The 27,911-nt window shown below is 43.3% G+C and overlaps 2 protein-coding genes across 2 annotated transcripts in view; both read left to right on the forward strand.

The window, feature by feature from the left end:
* Positions 1-1,716: 1,716 nt before the first annotated feature.
* Positions 1,717-2,640, forward strand: LOC104382036 (TLR adapter interacting with SLC15A4 on the lysosome). Its single transcript, XM_009989895.1, has one exon. The coding sequence runs from the start codon at positions 1,717-1,719 to the stop codon at positions 2,638-2,640; it is 924 nt and encodes a 307-aa protein (XP_009988197.1).
* Positions 2,641-15,640: 13,000 nt separating this feature from the next.
* The window catches only part of LOC104382037 (sodium/hydrogen exchanger 2), a 29,388-nt gene continuing 17,117 nt past the window's right edge, over positions 15,641-27,911 (forward strand). Inside the window, exons 1-5 of the mRNA XM_086619691.1 lie at positions 15,641-15,806; positions 17,476-17,939; positions 18,310-18,560; positions 23,345-23,562; positions 27,161-27,357. Of these exons, the coding sequence (XP_086475817.1) occupies positions 15,641-15,806; positions 17,476-17,939; positions 18,310-18,560; positions 23,345-23,562; positions 27,161-27,357 (1,296 nt within the window). The remainder of the gene's footprint in view (positions 15,807-17,475; positions 17,940-18,309; positions 18,561-23,344; positions 23,563-27,160; positions 27,358-27,911) is intronic.

Raw genomic sequence — 27,911 nt, forward strand, 5'->3', positions numbered from 1 at the left:
GAACCAAATCATGTGTACATCAGGGATTTTTTCCACGCAGAGAGCAGTTAAGAAAGAGTATGTAAGAATCTGGCCTCTTCCAGCAGCTGTAGCAGGAGAGCTCTGGGCTGTGTGATTATCCACCTCCCTTACCCAACTAGGATTGGTAAGTCTGGGCTTTTTGTGCTTTTTTTTTGGTTATGCTTTGTTCTAGAATGCAGGCACCACTTACTTTACTTGGAAGAGAGCAATTTTGCTCAAATTTCCATATTTTAGTTCTACATTAGCCCTGCAGATGCTTTTAAAGCAATACAGCAACATCTTTAACACGTGGGGACTGCATCCTGTTTGTCAGAAGCAAATGCAGCATTCCAGATGCCATTGACTGTTTGTTTGTCTCTTTCAAGAGTGGCACCTGCATTCCTAAGTCCCTAAGTGCTTAAGAAAACGTTGTCCTGCTTTTTGCATATGTAAATGAGCCAGTAGGTAAACGGTTTTGCCAGTGTAACCTGGAGAAAGCCTGGTGTACTGCCTGCTGTCTGCTTTGGTCCCACTTGCAGGCAATTCTAATGTTACCCTCACCTTCAGAGAGGGAACTGTGCAATTTAAGCTCAGAAAGAACCTCGAAAAAAAGAAAAAAAGCAAAGAGTTGTAGCATGGCAATGTGTAAATTTAGGGGGGAAGTCAAAAATTCCCATCTCTCAAGTAACTGGAGTTTTAGAATAGCTTTCTGGAAGGAGTACTGGGATTAAAAAAAAGCGACCCAGTGTATCAAGTTTAATTGCAGAACAATTAAGCCAGAGTGTATGGTTTGGTTGCTGATAGAAGCAAAGGAGCAGAGTGAGGAGGGTTTTTCCTGTTATATATCAAATATCATATTAAATTTGCAGAGGTTTCGTTTGTGTGAGAAACTGTTTCGTTTGTGTGAAAAACTATCTAGTGACTTGCATGGCGTTACTACTGGTGTAAACTGGCAGCACTGTGGAAAGTATTGAGCCTTAATTGTCCATGATATAAGCAGAGTCTGGTGTATTTCAAGCAGTAATGCCAGCATGTCGCATTCTTTGGGAGATTTACTGTGTACTCTTCAGTAAAACTGCCTCATCCCTCGCCTCTCCCTGCTGTTTCAAACCATGAGCACACCAGAGGTGTGTGAAGGTACTTGAAATATGCAGAAATTAAAAAGACATTTGAAGCACAGTGGAGTGGAACTCCTTGGTGCCTCACTGGAGAGCCCTGGCCAATTCGGAATCAACCTCTAAGGCTGAATTGGATCTTGATTTCCTTCTTATGTCACCTCTTCAGCTCTTAGAAATGGTTGCCTTTCAATGGAAAAAGTTGATTTGTAACTGGTGGTGATGATATAGACCTGTAAAATAGTTTTGCTGACTTTTGCAGCTCGTAAGTGATCTATCTCAAGTAGCCACGACACTGAAGAGATACCCAGGAACAGAAGTGATATTACAGATGAAGAACCCAGTTAATGCCCTTCCTATATCTTCAGAATGATTTTTGTTGGCATGGTGTAGAGGTTAATATCGTAGAAAAGCAAGCAGTTTACTAAAAATAAAAATTCTAGAGAAAGAGAAAAATCACAGTCTTTATGAAAAGTGCTGGATTTGCTCTTTATTATTATTATTCCTCCTTTTCCAAATAAGTTTGAGGTAGTCTGTCTGAATTTCTTTCCTTCACAGGACTGCATGGAGCTCTGATGATTAGACTGTTACGCTCGTCGTCATGTTGGCAGAAGGCATCTTAACCAGACTCATGTATAAGGAAAGCTGTCGTCAAGATGGGTGTCACAAGTCTCATGCATCCAAAAAGGATAAAGAGGGAATCTGGAGACAGAAACTTGTAGACAACCCAAAAATTAAAGGCTTTTCTGATGGACTTGAGAAGCAGGGTGAGATCTCTGCTGATAGCAGCCAAGTGCAACACAGGAGTGGTCCTCAGCGGAGATCCGTAAACGAGATACCTGCACAAGATCAGAACACTCTTGTTAAAGGAACCGTGTCACCAGCTTTGCATATCCCCAAGAGAGAACAAAACGTGGAGCAGATGGATTTGTACAGATCCTGGTCGTGCAACAGCATTTATCAAATCTATCCTGACCTGCATATCGGGGGAGACCGTGTGGGGGACCATCTGTGTGATTCAGGTTGTGTTTTGGACCATGTGTGTGATGACCTTCCCGATGGCCCTGTGTTGCTGTCCGCAGATATTCCTCCGGGTCAGTCCCCTCCATGTGAGCATCCTGAAAAGCCAAGTATAACGTCCCTGTCTGGAAATGAAGCTGAAGAAACGAGTATCGTGCTCTGCGAGGAGCCTCTTTCAAACTCTGTGCTCAACAAGTACATGGAAACGAAAGTGGCAGAGCTCTATAAGCAGTTTTTTGAAGAAAACTTGATGAGATGTGGTTCTGTAACCAACCTCCTCACCTGCAGCTTGATAAGGAATAACCTGAATCAGATAAGCCTTCAGATATCCCAGGAGCAGAATATAGAAACATCAAAAGCCAGAGAAGTGCTTCTGCACTCTTTAGCTTTGTTTAGTTTGCGCAACGCTACCAACAGGAGTAGCTCTGAGTTCAGTACTCCAGACTTACAAATCTCCAACCCGGCACGCGTGAAAAAGAGCTGCAGGATGCAGTTTGCATCGTGACTGATGGATGTAGCCGAAGCCATGAGTACGATTTGGATATTAATTATTTCACTCTAAGGACTGGGTTGGGAAATGAAAACGTTTACACACTACAGACTTTTTCAAATAAATATTTTAATGCTTAAACCATGCTTTGTTAGCAGAGGAAGTAAAGGTCACGGTTTTCTTTTTTTCTAATATAGAACTTGAAATTTATTTCTCCCAAAAATATGATTGACTAGCATTTTAATAATACATATGTCCTCCTGCTAAGCCTCTGGCTGTATGAGTAGTTGTACTCACGTACCATCAGATTTACTCCTGCAAGAAAAATCAGTCAAGATGTGTGCTGGTAAAACTTTGCTCTAAGAGACTGATCCAGCCAGTAAGTAAGAGTCAAATTGTCCTTGCTGGGCTTTGGATTGGGCCATATAGTTGAAGCCCAAGTTTGGGACATTCAGCTTGAAATTTCGCTCCTGCAAACATCGATCACAGTGGCGGAGAAAATATTTCTTTGGTTTGAAAATCTTGTCAGCAGATGGAGGTGTTTAGGGCTCTGGATTATTTTGTATATAGCATAATACATAGCAAATATATCCAGATGGTACATGGATGAAGATGCCAATGTTTTTGCATATGTATGTTTGTGCTGCATAGGTGGAGTATGTTACAATGACAATCTAGGTGAAATAGTTGATCAAGATTGGAGAAGTATTTCATTTTCTGTAAAAAATGTTTTTCTTTTAAATAAATCCTTAGCTCTTCGATGAAATCTGCACAGCTTTCTGTCAGTGTGTTGTTTTATGTTCCATTTACGTTTTTAGTAAGTGGACTCTGCCTTTATTTCCTTGGAAGTGAAGCACGGGCGACCTTGGCAAGCGAAGATGACTGCAACGTTTGCTTCATCGTCGTTTGGAAATGTAAATGCAGACTTTGATACGGAAATGTTACTTCACTTTCAAACCCATTTTCTTCCTTTTCTCTTACTTCTTCTCAGTAAGTATTTCAACTGGGAATTAACCACTGTGTCACCATTGTACAATGATAAATGAATTGGGCTGTTACCTGCTCTGCAGGAGTTTCCTTCTGGCAAGGAAACCTCTTTACTTGCACGATGGCAGTGTGGTTTGACACGTCCAAATTCCTAGCCCTGCAGTGCTGAGTGTGCGGTCACAAAATCCAGCTATCTAGCAACAATCTGTATTTATCCGACTGTAAGCTTCCAAAATGCACGCCAGTTAAACCATTTTGTCCAGTGTCTGATGCCACTCGATGCATCGGGATGGGATGAGTTATGAAGCAGAGCTGCTCAGTGAAACTTGCTATGAAACATCTAACGTAACCCAAACCCTTTGTCTTTGGGACACAGCTCTCAAACCCTGATGCATAATATGCATTTTTTTAAATCTTTGTCAACCCTCTAAGAGAATTTGAAGGATCTTGTGATCTGTAGGAAATAATACATCAAATGCAAACGTATTTGTGTTTATAAATCAAGGCCCTTGACATCTGATCAGTCCTTTGAAGATATCAAAGTTGTTTGTTGGGTTTTATTGGGGTTTTTTGCTTGCTATTTTGTTGTGTGTTTTTTTTTTTGTTGGTTTTTTTTTTTTAAATTCAGCATCTTTAGTTCTTGGGCTTTTTGAAAAATCATCTCTGAGCTGGCATTTATAATGAAAATAGCAGTAGGCTTGAAAGAATGTCTCAGAATGTTGAGAAGATCTGAATTCATAAGGGATTCACCTTGGAGCTCTCATTCAAGTAATTTAACTTATTAATTAGTTTTATTTACTGTAATAGAAATTGTGTGATAGGGCTTAGAGTTAAAATTGTACCTGTGTTGGCCTATAGAGAGAAAGAAATTTGCAGGAAAAAAGGTGTACTGGACCCTTAATAAGCTGTACCTATGTAAAGACTGCACCTTCATGGCATGGGGCTTTTTTTTTTTGTAGGAGGAGGAGGATGCAACTGCCTCTGTGCGTATCACTGTGTGTGATGTCAAACAGTCTGCTAAATATATCAGCGTGTGTAATGGAAAGGGAACTAAAAACCATGAATCTTGAGGTTTTTAACCTTTTCGGGTGCCTTGCAATGGCTTTTAGGATTGGTGGAACTTAAATTCTTTGAGCCATGCACTTTAGTCATGTACATAACGTCTGACACACATTCAGGTGCAACCACGTGGGTTTAATACAGTGTGAAGATTCAAACTTGAGACCAAACCTCAAAGCTCCAAAGCAAAACACAAAACAAATAGTTGGCCAACAAGGCTGCTCAGTCCAGTGGATGGAATGAGCCCATCTGAGCACTGAGCCAATCCCTCTGGGTTCGAGGTGTTTCCCAGCTTTTCTTACACTTTGATCTTGGAGCCATAGGAAGATGGGCACTCTGCTTCTCTGGAATTGCCTTGAAAGCTGGACAGTCATTTCCCTCAGCTGCCTTTGAAAATTCTATTCCTGCTCTTTATTTTTCATCTTGAATGCCCAACTTTCAATCTTTTATGTTATTTTTGCAGGCAGCCTCTTCAGACTATTCCGTGATGGCATTGTGAGAGGATGGGTATTTTCACACGGATGAAAGAAAAGAGAAATTGCTGTAGTTTGGTGACTGGCAGGACTGAGAAGAATCTGTTCCTGTGGGAAAAGTGATTTGGGTGGCCAAAGTAAGATCCTCTCCCTCCCCATTAAAATGACAGGCAAAGACCATTCCTGCTGAGTACGTAATAAATAATTAAATTAGACTCCAAGACCTAAGTGAACATCCTTGCCTGATCCAAAATTCCCATCAGAATTCCTGTAGAAAAGAGTGTTCTGTGGCATTTCTGCTGCCTTGCCCTGGCCTTTCATTTCCCCTGGGATGTATTTATAGTTCAAACCCAAGTTGAAATAAGTTAATTGCATGAGGTTCTTCCTCAGAAAACGTGGAAGTCAGAGTTTAAAGCTGAGGTCCAGGCTCTGGGCATTCTTCTGTCCTTCCCAGCCCTGAGAAATGTGTTAGAGGAGGCCTGGTGGTCTCTCCTGCTGACCCCAGAACCCCAGCCCAGCGTATTAAAGCCAACTGTGGCTTCAACACTGGTGTTGACAGAAGCAGCAGAAGCTGCTGAGCAATGTCCAGTGCTGCAGTGGGAGAAACCTGATGGATTTTCTTCTCCCATTGCTGTTAAAGAATTGCAGAAGAGCATGTGGAAATGAATTTTCTGTATTTAGCAGCAGCTGAGGTTACTGTGAAGCTGTGTCTGCTCCGTGCCTTTTCAGGACTGGTTTCAGAGCCCATTTTTGAGTTAGTTTTACCAAATACATGGACGATTTCAGCTGGAATAAAAAGAAAACACAACACACCAAGCAGTGTCATGAGAAAAGCATCTCTGTAGCCTTTATTATAATTACAGCCCGTATTACAGCCTGATGGAGAGGAGGAGCGTGGTACACGGTGCGTTACAGCAGCTCTGCTGAGCCCAGCCGCGTTACGGATGCACACGGAGCAAGGAGATGTCTAGCACCTCTAGGGATAACACATGACTTCATTGCAGGCGTGCTTTTGGGGCTTGCTTTTCTAATAGAAAAACGTAAGATGACTTCGTTTTTAGAATTTAAATAAACGTGCAGTTTGGAGGAGGGAAAGGGAAAATGAGTTTTCAGCTAATTTGTGCAGCTACTTAGCAAAATAAGGTGTGTTTTAGCAGTAAGAGTGAGGGTGTAGATAGGTGCTCGTTGTTAACACAAAGCACCACAGACTGTATTTTGTTACTTATGCTACACGGTTTTGCCAATGGTAATGTATTGTCTGTGTACTTTTTCCACCTTTGTATTTATTACTCTGCTTCAATCCAAAATTTACATAACTTCTCAAAATTCTCTTTGTAAGAACAAATACATCTGCGGTGTTGCTGCAGAATTTAGGAGCAAAATCTGGTAATTTCTGGAAAGATGAGGCAGATAATTTGATTATTCACCTAGATACTATTTTTGGTTCAGTTTTGTTTTAATTGACATGTTTTAATCCATGACATGCTACGGATTTATTTATGTTTGAAAGATACTGAGTCCCATTCTGAATTTCAGCACAACTCCATCAGCTGCACTGGAGCTGAGCCCGTTTTCACTAGCAGGAAAAATGGCTCAGTGAACTCAAATTACACAGGGAAAATCACTAAAAAGGTGTGCTTTTCCAGGCTGCTGAAGGGCAGCAGATGTATTTTATTACAAATGAAAGCAGTGCCGTGTTTTATAGGTCATACGAGTCAGGCCAGATTCTGGCTGGCAGTTAAGTTTATCCACGTGCCAGAAAATCTGAAATTGAAGGAGAATTCTGGCAGGGAATTTTCGCTTTCCTATCCAGTTCTCATTCCATGTTCCTAAAAAGAAACGCTTATCAGGTACTGGGACCTGGATGCTGGAATAAGCTGGGCTTTTTTGTTAAATCTACCCAATTAACCGAGACCTGGATTTGGGATGTCGTTCCCCAACCTGCTCTCTGTTGTCAGTGGTGGGAAAAAAGCCCCTATGGAAGGTGATTAATTTTTCTGGGATTTGTCAAATGATGATACCTAGTGGTGCTTTCCTTTTAGTACCTTTTAATTCAGGATTTCCAGAGGTTTACAACCATTTTGCAAATAAATCTCAAAGTCCACCTCTCTTTGGAGGGAGGATCGTTTCTTGCAAAAAGGATGCCCAGGTGTGCAGAATAACAGCTTCCATCAATTGACCTTCGTACGTTCTGCAGGTGAAAATCTAGAAAGATGGTAATGGAGCTTTGTCTCCACTAGTTTATACATGAAATTGCAATTCTGATTTTCGTTTTGTTTTGCTCCTGTTTTACAAATAGGCTTCCAAAAGTTAGCTGTTTGATTTTAATTAACCTAATCCTTGTTTTTCTTTACCAGAAGAACCTCACCACTTAGTTCCTGCCTGCATCTCCTTTGAGTTAATTTATCTGTGACAACTCCATCAATCTATTGGGAATACAAATCAGCTGTGTGGTTCAGCAGCCACTGGGTAAAAGGATGCCCAGCTGCCAACAAACTCTGCCAGTACCACAGACTGTGTCCTGGCTGCCTGTGGGCTTCTCAGTGGGAATAAAAGTGTGTAAAAGTGTGACTTATGAATCTCAAAAGGCCAAAGATCTTCCTTCTTCTTCCATCCTGTCCCATGTAGGGATTGCAGAAATTCCTCCTTCACCTGGGGGCGGTGCTCTGGGCAAAAAGCCTGGAGGAATATCGGATGTGGTGGAGCAAGGTGGGGAGGGGGATTTGTGCATCAGGCAGCAGGAGGGCTGAAGTACCGAAATTTGCACAAAATGTGCTGGGGCTTCTTTGTGTGCTTCATCCATCAGGACTTTTGTGTTGCTTGGGGTGCTTGTTTGGGGCTCTCAGGGAAGAAGAATAAGGCCCTGCTGTTACAGTTTTGTTAAATTGCTGTTTCTTGGAAACAGTCTGGCACCTTGGTGCTTTTCCTGGGGCTTTCTTTACTGCTGTTTGTTTGAGTGCTGAAAGGTGAGCAAGGGGCCGAGGAGCTTCACCTGGTGATGGTACCAGCAGGGGACCAGAAGAGCTGTGTCGTTAAAACCAGCCGCAGAAGAAGCACGAAGACTCGCAGGGGTTTTCCGTGTCTCCTTAACACTGCTTCTCCTTGAGGGTAAGTGGAAACAGCATTTTTCCTAAATATAGCTCCAGTTATGTGAAATTGAAATATGTGGCTCTGACCTCCCTGAAGCTCTGTTTGCTCTGTCCGAGGCTGGCTTACGTGTTTATCTTGGCAGTGTCGCTGCAGCTGAATTAACCCCAAAGAGGGCTGCTGGCTGTTTTCATGGAACTGGAAACACTGGCTTTGAGGGTGGATTTTTATCGAAGCTGCAGTGACACGCAGTACGGCTCTGGTTCGCTTCTCACACTTTACTATTAGGTTTTTTCTGCCAACTCCCAGGTCCTGCCATACATACCCAGCTGAGGAAGCCCCGTGTGGGTTTGGTGAGTTCCAAGGCACAGCACGTGCTTGGAGTTCCCTCTGATAGAGCTGCACCCGCAGAATGTTGCGAACTGCAAGCCCTGACTTGCTGTTTTGGGTCTGTGATGCTCCTCCAAAAATTTCTGGGTTTGTGCAATAATAGAATTGCTGTGCTGCTACTTTTGTTCTCGTTCCCCATCTGTAGTGACTACACGCTTCTGCTTTCCAGTGCCAGGTTTGTAGGATACACTGGCCATTTATTTACTTGCTCTGTCCTGTGCTCAACATATAAAGCTGGTGTTTCGATAATTAATTAATTACTGCTCTGAGATGTAACAAAAGTTCACAAGGAAGAGTGAGAGAAAACCCAGACTCACGCCTGCTCTGTCTTTGTGTCTACATAAACTGTTTTGTGGCTTTGTTTCAAACGAATAACATTTGTGAACTTAATGGAACAGGGAACATAGCTGCAAACTAATTTCCAAAAAATCTTGGCTTGAGGGTTTAAATTAACAGATTCTGTTCATTCTTATTCCTCTTTCCTGTCAGTTGAATTACAGAAAACCTTTCCTGGAACAGAAGATGAAAACTTTAATGTTCCATATGCAAAAACCATGCAAGTTAGACTGTAAAACGGAATGCCTGGGTATTTGAACTGGTGGGGTTTGAATGCTCGGAAAGGAAACCGGCACAACTCCATTTCCCTCTGCTAACCATCCCCCTCTCAAGCCCAGCTATTAAACACAAAGTACAGGTCACTGGTCACAGGCAATGCCATTGCATTAAAATGGCTTTTGGTCAGATTTATTGAATATTTTTATATAACAAATAAAACCTGGGAAGTAGCCACCGCTTATGTTTATTCCACAAAAAGAAACCAAAGGCTGGATTCAGCAGATAAGGACTTGGAGAAAGCAGTGGTCTCCTAGGAGTGCATCTCCAGCCCACCCTTGGGTACGCTGCAGTGCATGGGACCGGCGCGTGGTGCTCAGCAAGCCAATAAACGTGGACTGATCTCCACACCGAGTTGAAGTCCCTGAATTAAAATATCCATGATATCACTGGTAATTATGCAGTCTTCAGGAGGCAGGACATGCTCACAGCTCTGTCTGAGGTGGAGAATTATTGCGCTCATGTGTGTTGGATCTCCTGTGACTTTGTTACAAACCTTTACAGTCCTAAGTTTTAATGCAGGTGGCACTGCAGTTTGCTTGCTGTGATTACACTGATGCCAGGGTTCGTTTTCGTCTTTGGCTCTTGCTTTATTTTGGGATTACACAACTATCATGACTGTGCACTGTGACCACAGTAATATTCAGCGTTTGGTTTGTCCAGGCGTGTGTATTTTTCCAGTGGCGGGTTAGCAGTTTGGTCAGGGGACAGGAAGAGTTGAGTAAACTGGCAGAAAATGGTGAATAAGAAGAATTTCTTCCATCTTCCTCCGCAGCTGAGGCTGTGTGAGCATGAGGGGAAGCACCAAAAGCAGCAATGGAGGGGCAGCAGCTGGTATCCCTCACCCTTCCCAGCAGCCAGACCACAGCTGAAGAAAGGATGGAGCTTTGCAAAAAACGTTGACATGAACCATGGGCATGACCCATGCTCATCCTACTGGGACAGGTTCCTGCAGGAGTTGGTTCCTTGCACCTTCCACTCTTGTTCTGTCTAACGCTCAAGGCCAGAGCAGGAAAACTCTTGAGCTGTGCTCTCATGAGAAGGGCTTGAAGGATCCTTGGAAGTCCAGTTGGTTTGGGCTCCTAATTAGTGAGAAACAACTTCCATGTCATGGTTGACTCCTCTGACTGGAATCAGCCTCTGGGTCTCTTAGACCGACCCACTGTACAGCACCGTGATGTGGAGATTTTTTGCACAGATTTAAGGACTTTAGTTTCATCATGTAAAAAGTAATGAGTATTACAAGTATTATTTAATAGAAGAAATCTCATACCACCACTTGAACAGGAATCTGGTTTGCAATTGTGTGAGTTTTGGATGTGCCTCAGGGTATTACCACCACTCTGAGGGTGGTGAGGCACTGGAACAGGTTGCCTGGAGAAGTTGTGGATGCCCCATCCCTAGAAGTGTTCAAGGTCAGGCTGGATGAGGCTTTGGGCAACCTGGTGTAGTGGAGGGTGTCCCTGCCCGTGGCAGGGGGGTTGGAACTGGATGATCTTTGAGGTCCCTTCCAACCCAAACCATTCTATGATTAAAAGTTTGGAGTTTAAATCAGAAAAATAGTTTTCAGATTACCAAAAAGGACAAATATTAGTTGTTTTATTGAGGCAACAGTTACAGGCTTCTCCAGTTTCAATGATGAAGAAAAATATTAAAGGCCATTTTGTTTACAGGTTATTTAAGCAATCGCTCAAAGTGCTCAAGCTGTTGTTGACAAAAGCCGAATCCAAATAGAAATCGGAGCCAAAGTGATTAAAGTGGTGCTCAGCCTGGAATTGCCCTATAGGAATTCTTTAAGACCAGGGTAATTAGGCAGTTGTTAAATGTAAAGCTGTCAGTTTGGAGGCTGCTGCTGGCGGGGAGGTAACTGGGTTGCTGTGTCCGCAGTGAGGGCAGTATGGAAACTATATGGAAAGAGAGTAGGTGCAAGGCCAGGAGAATATGGATCCTTTGGATCTTCCTAATATTGATATGGGAGGGACGATTTGTCAGACTCTCTGCCTTTAGGGAAGGTAAAACCATCAGTGATCAGTCTGTGGTTTTCAAGTTGGCAAAATGTTAAGCGATGAATCACGAAATTTGCATCGAGCCTTGTCTACATCCTCTGCAGCTTCCTGATGATGACAGAGAGTGTGGGCAAAGAGACTGTCTTATTCTTCTGATTTCTTCTTCTTTACTTATTTCTTATTAACGTTGCATTTGCTCCATGTAATTTCCTTCAAATTCTCGTTAAAACCCGATTTTTGAATGAAGTGCCTGACGTTAAATTAAATATAGGCTCTTGCCTGGGCTCCGTGGGGTGCACAGGAGTGAAGCAGCACATCAATTCATCCAGCTCCCTGCAACACAAAGTTTCTCAATATATTCATGACCTCTGCTATACTGGGAAAAAAAAACCAAACCATGCTCTGACTTTGGATTTTACGGGGTTTTCCATGCCTGCTGTCCAGAAAGGCTGCGAGCACGATCCTTCCCAGCAAGGGAAGTGTGATGAGGGACTTGGTCTTAATTTCAGTTCCGATTACATCTTGCTAAACTGCCTGTCTGCTTTACGTGTTTTTTGTGTTTCTGGCAGGCTTGCATGAAAATATGCACTTTTCTGTCCCGGCTTCTGCAGAAAGATGATCAGTGTTTTATGCACAGACTTCACTGTGCCTGTTAAAATGTCATGGGAAATGCAGGCAGTGAGGAGGGGAAGCTGAAAAAGAAAGTGATTATATGGGAAAATATGAGCAGTTTCCATTCTGATGGGGGGAAAAGAGATTTTGCACGTTCATAAAGGAGAATGGCTTTCTCCTTCAGCCATTTGTTTACGTGCATTTTGTGAAATTTGTTCTGGTGTTAGTGAGAAAAATCATGTTTATAATCCAAATGTTTTGGGAGGATTATACAACAGGATTCTTTGTGCTGGGTATTTCTGGGAGGCCCCAATCCGACATAAGATTTTCATGTGTTTTTAACCATAAACTGTGGAACTTTGGGTACTTATAGTTGATTAAATACTGAAATTGTTTCCTGATTTATGGAAAGTTTTTGCAGTACTGTAGCAAAGAGGTGCACCACAAATTTTTTTTCTTTCCCCCTGTATAAGGTATGAGCTTATTCAAAATTGTCTTTCATAAATTTCACTGATGGATATATGAATTCCAGGAGGTGATGGAAATTAGGATTTAATTTATAATATTTATTTTTTTTCATGAAGGGATACATGCCTTCACAGCAAAAGAGAGGAGACCTAAGTCAGAACATACTTAGAAGTAATTACACATCAGGAAGGTAAGAGGAAAGACTTCCCATCTTTCCTTTCGCTCTCCAAGTAAAGAAAGATTATTTGTTGCACTTCATTACAGAGTGTAATAGCAATAGTTAAAACTATTAACTAAATTAACTTAATCTGACTTAATCTAAAACTATTAACTTAATCTACTGTAACAGTTTCATTGCAGGAGCCTGAATTCTGGTCACTGTTACCATATCACACAATACTTGGTTCTTCTCGTAGCCCTCTTCATTCCAGCTGGAGCAAGGTCAATATGATTATGGGATCAGAATCCAGCCTGGAAATCTAAAAATGTAGGAAAGCGCATTACATCAGAAAAAAATGAAAGCTTGTCAATAATCATATGATCAAATGGTGCTTGTGTGAAAAAGTGGTTCAATAATATCAATAGCCATTACGGGAGGAACAACGTGCATTCTGTGATCATAGAACTTTGGAAACACGTTTTGTCTCTGGCTTTTTGTTTGTTTGTAACTAATATATAAGGAGCAGTGGTGTGTGTAAGGGTTTAAGGGAAAGAGCAAACTTGTTTTTACAGATCTTTAGAGTAAAATAATTCAAAACAGAAAAATGAGGAGTTTCAAAATCCTAAAAGTAAACAGGAAGGTTTTCACTGTAATGAAACACGATATCCAAAATATTTGCAGAGAGGCTTTTGTTATCCTTGCACAGGTCTAGGTTCAGCGAGCTGGTAATTGGAGTGAGGAGGAGAATGGAGCTTTTAAGGAGATGCCGAGAGCTTTGCAGGATGAAAGGCAGGTTGCAGAGAGGCTGCACTCATCCGTTTGCAAAAAGCAGCAGAGAAGGAGACCAGTGAAACAGGTTCGTTAAAAACTCTGCCCAGGGTACTGGTCCAGGCTCTTTACCCCTCGGGTTACATTTTATTATCTTTTCCTTAAGAATCATGGTGTGTTTTTCTCTGTTCAGAGAGGTTTGGTGAGCAGTTAAGGTAAATAAGTGTGATGATGCGTGTCTCTTCACTTCACCTGTTAACTGTTGCTTGGTCCTTAAGGTGCTGACTTTCCAGTTAACTTGATTCAAAAAATGAAACATATTTTAATGCAATCCTCTCTCAGATATTGTCCCAACTGCGTTGTTTTTTTGTAGTTCCATTATCAAATAGGTACAGTTCTACACACAAAAATGTTTTCCAGATGGTGCTAGTGAGCTCCACACTGCAGGTCTTTTTTTCCTCCAGGATGCAAACTTCTCATTTTTGGCTTAACATAAACGAATACTAATTTTCTTGCCTTTTTCCTGAGAACAGCGAAAATCAAAAGGGATCACGCTGGGATGGAGGGGAACGGGAGGTTGGCAAAACTCCTTTCCTGTGCCACCAAATGGAACAAGCCTTCAAACTCCCAGATTCAGCACCGAGTATGTCAGCAGAAAGGAAATACGATGGCTTGGCATGCGAGCCCAGGCTCGGAGCTGCTTCCACTGTTCTTAGCTCAGGCTGAGTAATTTCTTAATTACTTCTTAACTGCTGTTAAGAGCACTGTATTCTCCCTCCTTCAGAGCACAAGGGATCTTGTCTCCTGGCCTCTTCCTCTCCTCCCTATCCCAAACCCTATGGAAGTGAACAATGGGAAGCACAGAGGAGAACCTTGTGGGATTTCTGTCCTCCACGTGTCTACCCTGCAGTTTTGTTGGTTGTGTTTTTTTTTTCTTTTTTAAACATACAAAGGGAGAAGCAGCACCAAGTTGGAAGACTTAGTTTGCTGGAAGACAGCTCTAATGGCAGGAGCGTTGCTTTGCTTTAAAGTCAGCAGGTGAGGTAAAGGCACACTGTGAATTCCAATTAGCCGTGGTGAAGGATGGAGAAGGAGGTCACTCCTGGCATGTATCACTGCGTCTCTCCTGTCTCCCAAAGTTTATCATCCTCCTTTGAAAATGAGATCAGAATCAGGGAGCTCACGGGATCCCGGAAGCCCAGGATCCGCGTCTGTGTGATGTTGGGTTCTGACTTTGCAAAGTGGGTCACCAGCCTGTTACTGGGAGCTGCATTTTGGGGTCATTGAGGCAGCTGAAGGGAAACAAACGGGCCATCGATCAGTCCAGCCGCAGCCCGGGGCTTCCGCGATTTAATTACTTGTGTTGTTTGGACCAAATTCATCCCTGTTGAAACATCATCACCGTAAAAAAACTCCACAAGGGAGGAATTCGGTGCAATGTGGGTTTTTTTCCTGTTATTCCTACATCTAACGCTGTTGCAAATAACTTGTTTTTCTGTCTGTCCAACTTTTCTAAGCAAGCTTGCCCGGTTTTCGGTGCCGTTTGCGAGTGGTGAAGAGAGGTGAAGGTAACTTCTCCTGTTGGCACTGATTGTAGGAAGAAGCTTTAAGCAATTGTTGAAACTTACTCTCCCAGGACAGGTGACCCCCACCCAGCGCAGCGCTGCAGCTCTGTGTTTCACATACTCGAGCTGGGTGCTTTGCTTGATTTACCAGATGGAAACTGGTTATCGATAACGTCACTGCTGTGTGTTCTCTCTGTGGGCACTGGGCTGCAGATGAGAAATCCAGTTGAGAAAGATAAGATGGGTCCATTTCTGGATGGGACTGTTTTGGGTGGGACCTGTTCCATCAAAGCCTGGCTGCTCTAGCATTAGAGAAGACTTTTTCTTTTTTTTTCTTTCCTCCAAGAAGGGTTTCTGAGAGATTGGAAGCCAAAATATGTCAAGAGTTAGGACAAAAATGCAGCTCACCTCTTTCTCAAGCACGCGTAGATGTGCCGTTGGTCTAAGGGTTCAGGACACGTTGCTTCAAGGAGGCATCTACAGGAGGATCCTCTGCCTATCTGGGCACGTGGTGCCGAAGGGCGCGAATCTCCAGCAGCGTCTCTCAGCTGGAAACTAATGGACCAGGGAGGAGAGCCAGGGTGAGGCGGAGCGGTTGCTCCTCTCTTTGCAGCAGCCCACGCCACGAGGGCGAGCCGTGCTCCGCTGTCTCCGGCAGCGCTCCCAACCACTTGGCCGTGAGAGTGGGAGAAGCCGGCGGCGAAATCCCTGTGGCAGACGGCTCTTCCAGGGGCAGAGGCCAGGGAGCAACGCTGTGGTCGCTGTCCTAGCTGGGTTCTTGCTCTCCTCCAGGCCACCAGGGTCAGAGCCCTGCAAGGTTCCCCACCGATGCCGCTGCTGGAGGACGTGATCTCGGAGAACATCAGCTGGGCTGCCGAGGAAGCCCAGGGCAACGGATCATCAGAGCACGCGTTTTTCTCTCTGGATTATCAACATGTTCAAGTCCCCTTTGAAATCACGCTCTGGATCATGCTTGCGTCCTTGGCCAAAATAGGTGAGGCATCTTGAGAGGGTAAGGAATGACGGGCGTCTCTGTGGGGATGCTGTGGGCAGAGGTGGCCTTTGTTTCACCTCTTCTCCAAGCCTGGGGCCTGAGGCAACTTGCAAAGTCCTCAAGATGCACGTATAGTTAACTGGTTGCTATAATTAACAGGTTGTCCAGAGATGTTGTGGCTGCCCCATCCCTGGAAGTGTTCAAGGCCAGGTTGGATGAGGCTTTGAGCAACCTGGTGTAGTGGAGGGTGTCCCTGCCCATGGCAGGGGGGTTGGAACTGGATGATCTTGAAGGTCCCTTCCAACCCAAACCATTCCATGATTCTATATTGTGTGCCAGCCATACTGCACGCACGGAAAATAACGCAGTTGCATTTTAGGTTGGAAATGACGGTTTTCCGTCTTAGAAGTTCACACCTGTGCATGGTGTTGCTATTAGTAGGAAAACTATCAGGTTTTCCAGCAGTTTTATTTAACTGCAGAACCCACCGAGGTGTGTGTTCATCTCAATTAGCTTAACAGCTACACTACCTGCAGGTTGTCCACTGACATCTTCATCTTAAAATGAAGACTCCTTGGTCTTAAAGGGTGCTGCGTCTGGCCAGCCACAAGGAATAATTTGGTTTGTGTGCAAGGTGTTGTACAGCCAAAAATAAAATCTCTCTGCATCAAGGAGGTTCTCTGGGTAACAACACGTAAGAAATTATATTTTGTGTAACTTGTGCCTATCACTTGGTTTGTTTTTTTCTGCAAAACTGGGCATGGGAAAGTGGAAATTTTATTTTTTTTTTCCCCTCCAGGAATTGTGATCACTTCTGTTAAATTTCTGCTATAAAAGTTACTTCATTGCGTTGTTTCTTTTCTTTTTTCCTCAAAAGGGAATGGTCTCTGAGGTTCTTTGGGATCAGAATTTCTTTGAGATGGAAACAGTCTTTTTGTTTCACCGTTCTGCATATTATATGATGAGATCTTAACTCTGTTAACATGCATGAAGAAATAATAACTATCACAGATTTATTTCTTATTCCTATTCCAGTTTGGTTTGTTTCAATTACTTTCTTTTAATAACTCACCTCGAGTACTCGCAGTGGCTGTCAGCGTTTCTCTCTAACGCTGGCTGTTGCACAAGGCTGGCTTGATTGGACTTTTTCAGTGCTGCCTTTAAGTGTTAAGGATTCAATAATATAAAAAATGGCACTAATTATAGTTAATGAGACTGCTTTTTGTTGTTTTTTTTTATTTATGGAAGCTGTATTGTGTTTAAAATCAGCAGTTGCTGTTTACATTAGTGCTGAAGATGGCATGCTAAGTAGATTACATCATAAATAATTCCAAATACCTTTCTATTTATGCAGATTATTTAGCTTTTCTATTTGAGTATTACCTAAAAATATATCTTTAACCTTATGCTATGATAAATTGCAGTCTGAACCAACAGTAATTTTGCAAAGTTTGGTATTTTCAGCAGACACTCAGATTTTTTTTTTAGCTGATTTCTGATTGAGTGACTTGACCTTAATTGTGTGTATTCATTACTACTACTCCAAAGCGTAGCCTGCTGGAGGTGGGAGGACGAGGTGCTTGCTCGCCCCAATGAGGAGCTGGTTGGTGCTCTTCAGCCAGTTTGGGCTGAGATAGTACTAATTTTTTTTCTTTTCATCCCCTTCCAGGGTTTCATCTATATAACAAGCTGCCTTCTGTTGTTCCCGAAAGCTGTTTATTGATATTTGTGGGACTCATCATGGGGGGAATCATCTACGGATTAAACGACAGGTCACCGCCCGTTATGGACAGCGACATCTTTTTCCTCTACCTGCTGCCACCCATCGTCCTCGACGCAGGGTACTTCATGCCCAGCCGTCCCTTCTTTGAGAACATCGGCACTATCCTCCTCTATGCAGTCGTAGGGACAATATGGAACGTGTTTGGGATCGGCTTTTCCCTCTACGGGATCTGCCAGGTGAAAGCCTTCCATCTGCAGGACGTGTCGTTGCTCCACAACCTCCTGTTCGGCAGCCTGATCGCCGCCGTGGACCCCGTGGCGGTCTTGGCGGTCTTTGAAGAGATACACGTCAACGAAAAGCTACACATTTTGGTCTTCGGTGAATCGCTCCTGAACGACGCGGTGACGGTGGTAAGGACTAGCCTTTGTTTTGAGTGTTTAACGTTCAGAGCAAGACTTGGCTGGTGCTGAGAGGTGGGATGTGAGAGCTGCAGAGGGAAAAGGCATCAACAGCCTCTTCTGGCAGAGGACTCCTGGTCCTCTTCTCTGGCCTGAGGTCCTGGGAAACTTTCAGGCGAACGGCTCTTCAACCATATGTCTGGAGACAGAAATGCATGAGTGCCACAGCACTCCCATGTTGGGTGCGTGACCTCCAGAGAAGGATGCTGACCCTCCACTGGCAGAAATCCCAAGAGCATATTTTAATGTCAGTGCTACGTATGGCCATGTCTGGGGAATATCTTCCTAACGGCTGTTTTTTCCTCCTTCGTTTTTCATCCAGGTGCTCTACAAGCTGTTTCGATCTTTCTGTGAAATGCCAACCATCAAAACTGTGGATGTTTTTGCTGGAGTTGGAAAATTCTTTGTGGTTGGGCTAGGAGGAGTTTTAGTAGGTCTTACTTTTGGGATGACCGCCGCCTTTACCACGCGATTCACCAAGGATATCCGTGTCATCGAGCCGCTCTTTGTCTTCCTGTACAGCTACCTCTCCTACCTCACCGCCGAAATGTTTCACCTTTCTGGGATCGTGGCGTGAGTATGTCCCAGTGTCTCATCTGTCTAGGAAAGCTTTCTGGCTGTATTTACTGGGAGGTATCAGAAAAAGTTTTAAAGTAAGTTTGCTTAGTTGGAAGTCTGCCTGTGGCAGCAACCAGCGAGTAGAAAAGCCTGCGGAAGAGCTGAGAGGTGGAACCCCATGTCACCCATTACACAATTCCCCAGCAATGGGAATAGCTGCAAGTCACAGGCGATTCAGATGACTGCTGCTGGGCAAGCTCCAGATGGCTGGTCGGTTTATGTAGATTATGGAGCAATGTTTATTTGAGCTCCATGTTTTTTGTTTGGAAACCATGGAAGTTCAAGCAGTGAGATGTCTAGTGAGTTTGGTGGAGCCAGAAGAGCCTTTCTTGGCATATTTTATCTTCCATGTGTGGCCCAGTCAAAACTAATACTTGAAAAGCTGTGAGGATTATTTAGTCAGCTTCCCAGAAAGGTTTGGTCTGACTTTGCAGCACATCCGTTCTTGCACCCTCCTTCTGATCTGCATGCCCTATCCACCAGCTGGCTTTGGGTGGTGGCCCCAAAGGTGCGCTGAGGCAGACCTTAGGGTGACAGAGCAAAGCCAGTGCTGGGGTGGGAGCTGTGCATCCCCTACGGAGCTGAAGCCTGGAAATATTCCTAGTGTTCGGGAGCAGAGGGCTCTAACGAAAACCTCTGCTTTGGAGATTCACACGTCCCACCAGAAGAAGTTCAGGCACAGCTCCTCAGTTTGTCTGGTCTCCTGAGTGAGGGTGTCATCCACCATCTCTCTATCTCCAGCAACGTTTGAAACCTTGAGATCAAGGTTTCAAAGGTCCTAGACCCAAACTGCGTGCGTTTTGCTGCAGCACAGTCACTCCCCAACCTAAAGAAGACTTCAGAGCACTGAAGGGTTGACTCTGTGAAGCTTTTGTACAACAGGGTTACAGCGAGCCAGGGCAGACGGGGACTGCCAGTGTCCTGCTGCTGAGTCCCACCCTGTGTCAGGCACCACCTCCTGTCTTCCCATGCAACTTTTCGGGTCAGCAAAGCAAAACTATTTGTTTCTGTAAATTCAGTCTTTCACAAATCGTAATTTATAGATAATACAGTCAATTTATTTTTTTTTGCTGGGTAGGTCTTTCAATAGAGTGACTAATTTTGAGCCAGATCCTCCAGTTTTAAGCGAGGTGACTGAGCTTTGGGCTTACCTCGTGCGTTTCACTTGCAGAGCAAGTGCTGAGAAAAAATAGATATAATAATCCTAATGGTTGAAAAAAGCTCGCCTTGGAAAGCAGAGACAGATGAAAAACAGAGTCAAATTCAGTTTTTTCTGGTTTCCGTGGGCCGAAATCCGTTGGGTTTGGTTCTCCTACCTAAACTGAGTCAGCCAGTGCTGAGGATTGCAACCAACTTCTTCATATTGGATATTAGGAAAAAATTTTTTACCATGAGAGTTGTAGAACACTGGAACAGGTTGCCCAGAGAGGTGGTGGATGCTCCATCCCTGGAGACGTTCAAGGCCAGGTTGGACGAGGCCCTGAGCAACCTGATCTAGTTGGAGATATCCCTGTTCCTTGCAGGGGGGTTGGACTAGATGACCTTTGAAGGTCCCTTCCAGCCCTAACCATTCTATGATTCTATATTTCCCTACAGACTCTGAAGTGCTCTTAGGCTGCACTGATAGCCACAGTGTAAACAGCTGGAAAGCTGATAATAACGAAGATAAGAGAATAAAAAAATTAAGTCAGGCACCAGCTAGACACAGGAGTATCTGGGAGATCTATTTTAAAACTAATGATGCTGCTTTGGATAGAAACCATTCCTATATCTTGCAGATTTTGTTTCCTGGAATGGTTGATGTCGTAGCATTCCCGAAAACAATTCTAGCTCTGGGAATAGGTAAGGGAAAGCCTATTTATAGGAGCGTAAGGCAGAACAGTGGAATAAATATGCTGCATAATCATCGTGGGGCAGAAAATATTCTGTCCTAATGGTGTCTCCTTCTATCAATGACAATCTTCTGTACCCATTATGGAACCCATTTTCTGTTCTTTTGAATAATGCATTGTTTCTAAAGCAAAACAATTGCAAAGGCAGCTGATTCCTGCACTGCTGGTCTTACAATTGCCAAATTATAAATGCCTCTTTTATATATCTTGATTTTAAACAATTAATTCACCTGTGACCAGGGAGTACTGTATTATAAAAAGCAAATCTTGGCAGTTTGTTTCTTTGAAAAAATAATTTGATTGCCCAAAAAAAATAAATCTATAGTCAAAAAAAAAAAAAAAATCTGTGAATGCCACCCAATCTGCTAAACAGTTCTGGAAATGTTTTCTAATTTAATTTTTTTTAAATTTTATTTTTTTTCCCTTGCCCTAGTGGCAGTGTCCATCTTTGAAGCTGTGGCAGAACAGGTCAAGTTTATTCCCTGTCTGTGAATCTGGTGTAAACTCGTAGCCTTTTCCCAAGAAATGTTCCCAAACCATGGCTCTGGAAGTCACTTCTCATAAATACTTGTTGGATCTCTTAGTTCCTAGTTGGAAGTATTTTACCCACAATTTATTGAGGCAAATACAGAAATAGAAGAATATTTTTTTATTTTATTTTTCTTGAGCTTGTGGTTCAATCCCTGTTTCTCTTTCTGGCTCAGTACTTTTATGCAAAGTGGGTCAGCCTAAAAAGGATAAATTATAAAGACGAATTTCAGAATATTTTTAAGTATTGGTACGTTTTCTTGGGAGATGAAAGATGTGAACTCAAACAACATTAGACGAAAAAGGGATTTGGATCTTGGTCTCAGGCTGCTGGATAAAATGGGATCTTTCCTGAGTCTCACCTTTCGTACCCTGTGCCTTCATGGCAAGTCCTTTCCCTGAAACCTAGTTTTAATTTCAGACAAACCCAGATATTTGTTTCTCCTTCAAAAAAAGTATGGCTTTTTCATGGCAATGAGGAAAACCGAAGAAGAATTATTTTTAAATGAAAGAAATTGAAATATGTGCATTTGTTGTTGGTTTTTTTTTTGTTTGAGTGCAAAGCCCAGTAGTCAGTGACTCACAGTGGGTGGAAGTGTGTCTTCATTCCCAAAAGTATTTTTTTTTCCTCATAATTTTTTATTTGTTGTTCTGACCCAACATCTGGTAAGTGTTTTCCCATAATACTGTTGCTGATTTTCTTAGTGCTTTAAGTAGAGCAGAAATGAATGTAGTTCTTGCTCACTCCTTTGTCTTGGTCCAACAATAGATGCAGAGTTGTAGCGGTGAAGATGAGCTCGTGATCTCCTGATGAGTCAGAAGGAAAGTGGCCCTCGCTCTGCTTTTCTCAGCAGCAATGCAGTGGCCAATGGGATCCTCCTGAAATAAATCCATCAAAGCCCAAATAATGCAAAGAATCTCCCGTGTGAAATTCTGGGCGTAAATGTGACGTTTTCACCCCAAAGCAGTGGTTGCATGGATGTTTTCTGAATAGTTCTTAGCTGAAAGGATACATTATGGATAACGTGCTGTGGAGGCCACCACTTATCTCAACACCGATTTACACCTATATGGGTCTCTTGTCCTGGTCACAGCTGGTGTTTCAAGTCAGTCTGCCAGACCCAGGTGCACTTCTGCAAGCTGAGGAGCTGCTTCTCTGTGGGCTTGTGTGCATGTGCTATATTATAGAGTTACTATGACGTCCCTCATGAAAGGATTTTTTTCTTTAATGCAATCAAACTCCATGTGGATGGCCTTACTAAATACCAGTGGCAATTAGATCTCAAAAACATAAAGCTGTTTTGCAGTTGCTGGTGCAGTATATAGAACGACATATTTCTGTCCAGGTTAAAATATAAAAAACGGAGCTTCAGTTCTTTGAGCGCTCAATTGTTTTGACCTTCTAAAGTTGCTGGCCTGAAAATGTATTGATTTGGAAAGCTGATGAATTAGGCTAACCACATGTACCCTGTAACTTGAAGAACCAATTATCCATGAAAAATTGCAAGGCAGAAGTTTTAATTGGTGCTGCATCCTTCCGAAGTGACCTTGGATATGCAATACCTGAGGAAGTCAAATGGACCGACGATGGCGACAGCATTTCTTGCCTCGTTGTGCAGCCTCACGAGTGTGCTTGAGCATTTTGTTGTCTCTTGCTTGCATGGAGTCAATGGCTTCCTAGCTCTGCCCAAGTAACATACAGTGCAAGTCCAGTCAGGCTTAGAAATACACAGTGTGAGGTACGTCGTGTGCTTGAGTTTCTCCAACTTTAGGTTGGCTTTGGTCCCTTGGGTGAAGGAGTACAACATGGATTATGAGTCCTACAGGGTTGAGCTATGGTGACCAGATATCAACCAGACTCACAGGAGTCCTGCTTACATGTTTCTCATGCTGAGAAACAAGTCTTCCCTTCTCTCAAATGTCTGTCTTTCATCTGGGCAGAACAGGTAATGTGGGCTCCTAAGCACAAAGCTCTTCAGCCCAGGTGGCTAGAATTTGTCAAAGTGAAAGAACTGAGAACAGTGCGTTGTGATGGGAAGAGCTGGGTGTAGTTAATTGTAGATATTGCTGTGTGGCTATGATGAATGCAATAGATGGTGAGTTGTTTATCTGTTAAAAAAGAGATTCAGGCAGCCTGGTCAACCTATATAGTCCTAGTGGGTCTCCTGATATTATTGGACTGATGTAGGAAGCGAATCCCTACCCAGTGAGATGCCTGCAAATATCTAAGACTTGACGAAGCTTGTATTTTTTATGAATGACAATGTGTCAATTTTGTGTGCTTAAGAAAAATCTATTGTCTCATTTCCATTTTCTCAGCATCATTGCTTGTGCCATGGGCATGAAACGCTACGTGGAGGCCAACATCTCTCTGAAGTCTCACACCACGGTCAAATACTTCATGAAGATGTGGAGCAGTGTTAGTGATACCCTCATCTTCATCTTTCTTGGAGTTTCCACCATCGGAGAAAATCATGAGTGGAACTGGCCGTACATTTGCTTCACGGTCATTTTCTGTCTCATTTGGAGAGCACTAGGTATGGTGAAATTACAGATGTATTTATTTATGGCAGTCAAAAATGCGATTCCATGAAATGAGAGAATGCTCCTGCCCCCACCACCATCCTTTCCTGCTCCCTCTGTACATGTGGTTATCACAGGTGTGAATGCAAGGACTGAGACAGCATGCTCCAGCTGCTGTTCCCTCCTCCTCCATCACTGATGTCTGGCTCAAAAGCACATCTTGGGTCTTACTGCAATTTTCTAGTCTGTGCACTCGCCAGAGATAGCACTGGGGCTAAGTAGGATTTCTCATGACATCTATTTTATTGATACCTCTGTCTTAGACCCTCCTTTCCTTACCGTGATCTCCTCTTCTGTTTCAGTGTATCTTAGTCTCCCAGTATCCTTACAATTAGAGGATGTAAGCACATGGCTTGGGATCAGAGCGCCGTGTAAAACCACGGGGCCTCTGACTGCATGTTCTGAATTGCCGAGATTTGAGGGATTTGATTCTTAACAAGTTTGTGTACAGCAGCATCCTTAAATGGCAAGCTGGAGGAACCTTCCAACAGCTGTCCCTGGAGATGCTGTTCTGCTTTACAGAAAAGCATCTACCCAGCTTACTGCTGGGTGTATGAGAATTGGCACCTAAAAGGTGAGGATGCTTCTGCTCCTACTCAAGAGCTTTAGATAAGGACTGAGAACGACAGAGTTGCATAGAATCAGAGAGCTGCTGAGGTTGGCAGGGACCTCTTGAGATCATCTGGTCCAACCCCCTGCTTAAGCAGGGTCAGCTAGGTGGGACCGCTTCCAGACGGCTTTTGGTTATGTCCATGGATGGAGACTCTACAGCCTTCCTGGGAAACCTATGGCAGTGTTTGGCCAACCTCACAGGCTGGTTCTCCATTGCCTCTTCCAGCGTGCAGTTACTGTCTCCTGAGCGAGCGCCTTCTCATTGACGGGTGTTTTTATGCATTAACAACATCTGCAAATATAACAGAGCGCACATTTTGGCAAAGAATTTGCGAGCTAAACAGGCATTCAACAGGATTTATGTTTACAAACCACTGAGTCAAACGGAGTGAGCTCAAGTTTGATAGACACTTCAAGAAATTGCTTAAATAGGACGGGCCGTGATTAGCAAGACGTAGCAGAATGGGTTTTATTAGCCGTTAGCACATGCCAAGGCTTCTTTTAATAACTCTGCACCATAAATGCCCTTGGAAACATGCTTATTAGTCAGTTGTGCGTGTGTTTGAATGTTTTATTATGATAAAGTGGTTTTTTTTCTTAAATTATTTGCTCAAATGAGTAGAACTTCTGAGGGAGTTTGAATTTTTTTTGAGTTCAAAAGTTCTTCATTGCAAGACGTAAGGAGCACGGGGATGTTACAAAAGCACACCGAAAATCCTCTTGCTCTCTAAACGCAGCTCTTCTGATTGCATTCCCAAATGATGCAGCACGTTATTAGAGAAGGGCTCAGCGCTGCAGCCGGGAAAGAAAACTCTCTTTCCACTCAAAATCCTCTTTGAATTAAATGGGAACACACAAACCAGGGCTGAAAATTGTCTTGCACATCTGATCCTGAACAGGGTGTCCCTTCTCTGCAGCGCCTTGCTGGGGAGCTGTAGGTGAGTCGGGCAGGGTGCCGTGCGAAGCCGGGCTGGAAAACTCCTGGGTGGAGGAGGTGGTGGTTGGGATCAGCCCCTGACCTGCTCAGACCTGTCCTGAAGCTCTGGATGTGCTCAAGGCACTGATCCAGCAGTGGGAGGCACCCACAGAGTTTGCTTGCAGGAATTTGGGGACTTTTGAGTTGATGGTGCTGGGGTTAGTGAGCAAGCTGTACTCTAGTCCTTTATTGGACCTTCCCAGTCCAATAAATGGATTGGGATGAGAATTTGAGATGAGAAATGATTCTGCTGAAGCCTGGGAACTGGAATGACTTGGATATAAGAGATAACATCTCAAAAGCAAACCAGATGAATTGCATGACAGCACTAGTGTTCTACTGTTATCCAAGCACTAGGGAGATTTCCTTCTGCTCTTCCTCAAGATACCTCTCCAGAAGAAAATATGTTCTGCTCAAAATGATTAATTGTACATCGTTTCTTGGAGCAAACTGGCCTTGAATTAGTTTAGGGAATACTAATAATAATTTATGAGGAAGGACTAAATAAAGACAAAGGCCAGGATATCAGCTCAAGTAATTTCTTTTCCTTTAAATAAATAGCCTTGCCTGAGCTTTACAGTGGCCACAGATGTGATCTGAGGTATGCTTGCTTTCATTTATTTGTTTATTTTTAAGTTACAAAGAACCTTGAAACCAAAGTACTTCACATCTGCTGGGCTGGGCACCGGCTCCACAGAGCTCCAGCGATGGGGAAGGTGTTGGAAGGTTCAGTCCATTGAGTTCCCTATTCCTGACCATCCCCAGTGGTGTTTGTTTTGTTTTTTTTTTTTCTTCAAACCTCTGTGATGTGCAGTCCGAGTTCCGATGTTTTCAGTTGTATGCATGTGAGAAGGTGTTTGATTTGTACAAGTGTGCTGTTTTTGGAGTTTATTTCTTTTACAAATACCCCTCGGAAAAGCAACAGTGATGTGGATCCAGCTAATTCCTAGTGAAAGTCAATGATGATGGCCGTTAATCTTCAGGAAATAAGATATTTATCATACGTGTTGGTGTTAAGATCTCAGCCTACTGATTCAAGGCCTGACTTTTTGTACTTTTCTCCATCTGTTTATATATTTGCAGATGACTATGAATTACATCAATTGCTCTGTCGCCGCCTTACGTAGTCTTAAATTCTCACAGTAGCAATCTGGGAGTGAGATTTGTGAAGAAACAACGTTAACCCAGGCAGAATATGGCTACTGGTCTAAGCTACTGCTTGGAGACTTTTGGAAACTGGAGGGTAACTCGTGGCTAAATTGTTGCTGATGGTTTGCCTCGAGAGCATTTATAATCCAAGCAGCTCGATCGTTCGTTATCACCAATTAGAACAAATCAATTAATATTTTAGTTCGTTTCTCAGAATCTGGCTCCGTAGTGTTATACAAGTCAAAGTTTCAGCTGGCACAGGACCGTGGAATTGCCCTAAAAACTGTCGTTGCCATCAAAGCAAACGTGCTGATGCATCCTGTTACCAATAGCTGTTGGTTTGGTGTTTAGTTGATGCTTAACACCGAGTCACCAGGTAAACGGTGCGTTCTGGGGATCAGGGTGACACTACAACACCTTCACTAAAAATCCTTCTGAAGGTGCTGGACTGTGATAAGCACAAGGGTGAGTTAAAAAACACGAGTTTGCCACAAGATGGGCTGCCTGATGTTTTGTAGTCATACAGACCCTCGGAACTGCGGCCAGGCGATGGTGTTTGTGATCCCCCATCTCAGAAATGTGTTGGGGGTTAATTTTTATCTGGACAATGCAAACCTGCTGAACTAGGCTGGAAGAAAAGCCCTCCTCCAGTGGCATATTGGGAATATACCACCTTGGGCCCTTGGCCGGTTCCTCGTGATCGGTGTTTACCAGTTCAGTGATGTTTTACTGTAAAATATATCATAAGATGATGAGTTTTACCTAATTGCTTTCTTTTTGTTTGATGTGCTCCCATCTTCTTTCCTGCTTTTCAGGGGTTCTCGTGCTGACTTTCTTTGTGAACAGATTTCACGTGAACACCATCACCAGCAAAGACCAATTCATTATCGCGTACGGGGGTCTCCGAGGAGCCATTTGTTTCTCTCTGGTTTTCTTGCTTCCTGACTTTCACAGAAAGAAGCTCTTCATTGCAGCAACAACTGTTGTCATCCTCTTCACCGTGTTCATACAGGTAAGAACAATCTCAGTGTCACCAGCAGATGTAAGGGATAAGCATGACTTTTTTTTTTTTCCCAGACGAATAACCAGTACGAAACAGTTAGACAGATCCAAGGATTGACCAGTCGTTACAACTTTCCTTCCATTGAGTGGTTAAGCATGTAAAAATTTAAAATTATTACTGAAAGAGGCAGAAGGTGTGAGAATATGTCACAGGTTCATGAGGTTGACTAGCAGTTATTGACTTACAACACGTGCTGTAGCATTTTTTTTTGATAATTTGCCCCGTCTTTGATCTGGTCCATCCGTATTGGGGTAGCAGTGGTGAAATTTGTGAAGAACGCTGCTGGGATAGGTTTCTTCTCTGAAGTAGTGCTTTTAATGTGGTTTATATGAGAGCAAAACCAACAGAGATCAATGTCTACAAGTAGCTTGCTGCTTGAGCAAAGTAGGAACCACTTGTTATTGTAGGCCTTGTCCTGAAATGAAATGTTACCTGAGCTGTGCAGTGGCGAAGGTCCGTTTTCCTCATCCAAAGGTGAGAAGATGGAAGATACTGGAGATACT

The sequence above is a fragment of the Tauraco erythrolophus genome, chromosome 13 (assembly GCF_009769465.1).
Source record: "Tauraco erythrolophus isolate bTauEry1 chromosome 13, bTauEry1.pri, whole genome shotgun sequence".
NCBI classification, from domain to species: domain Eukaryota; kingdom Metazoa; phylum Chordata; class Aves; order Musophagiformes; family Musophagidae; genus Tauraco; species Tauraco erythrolophus.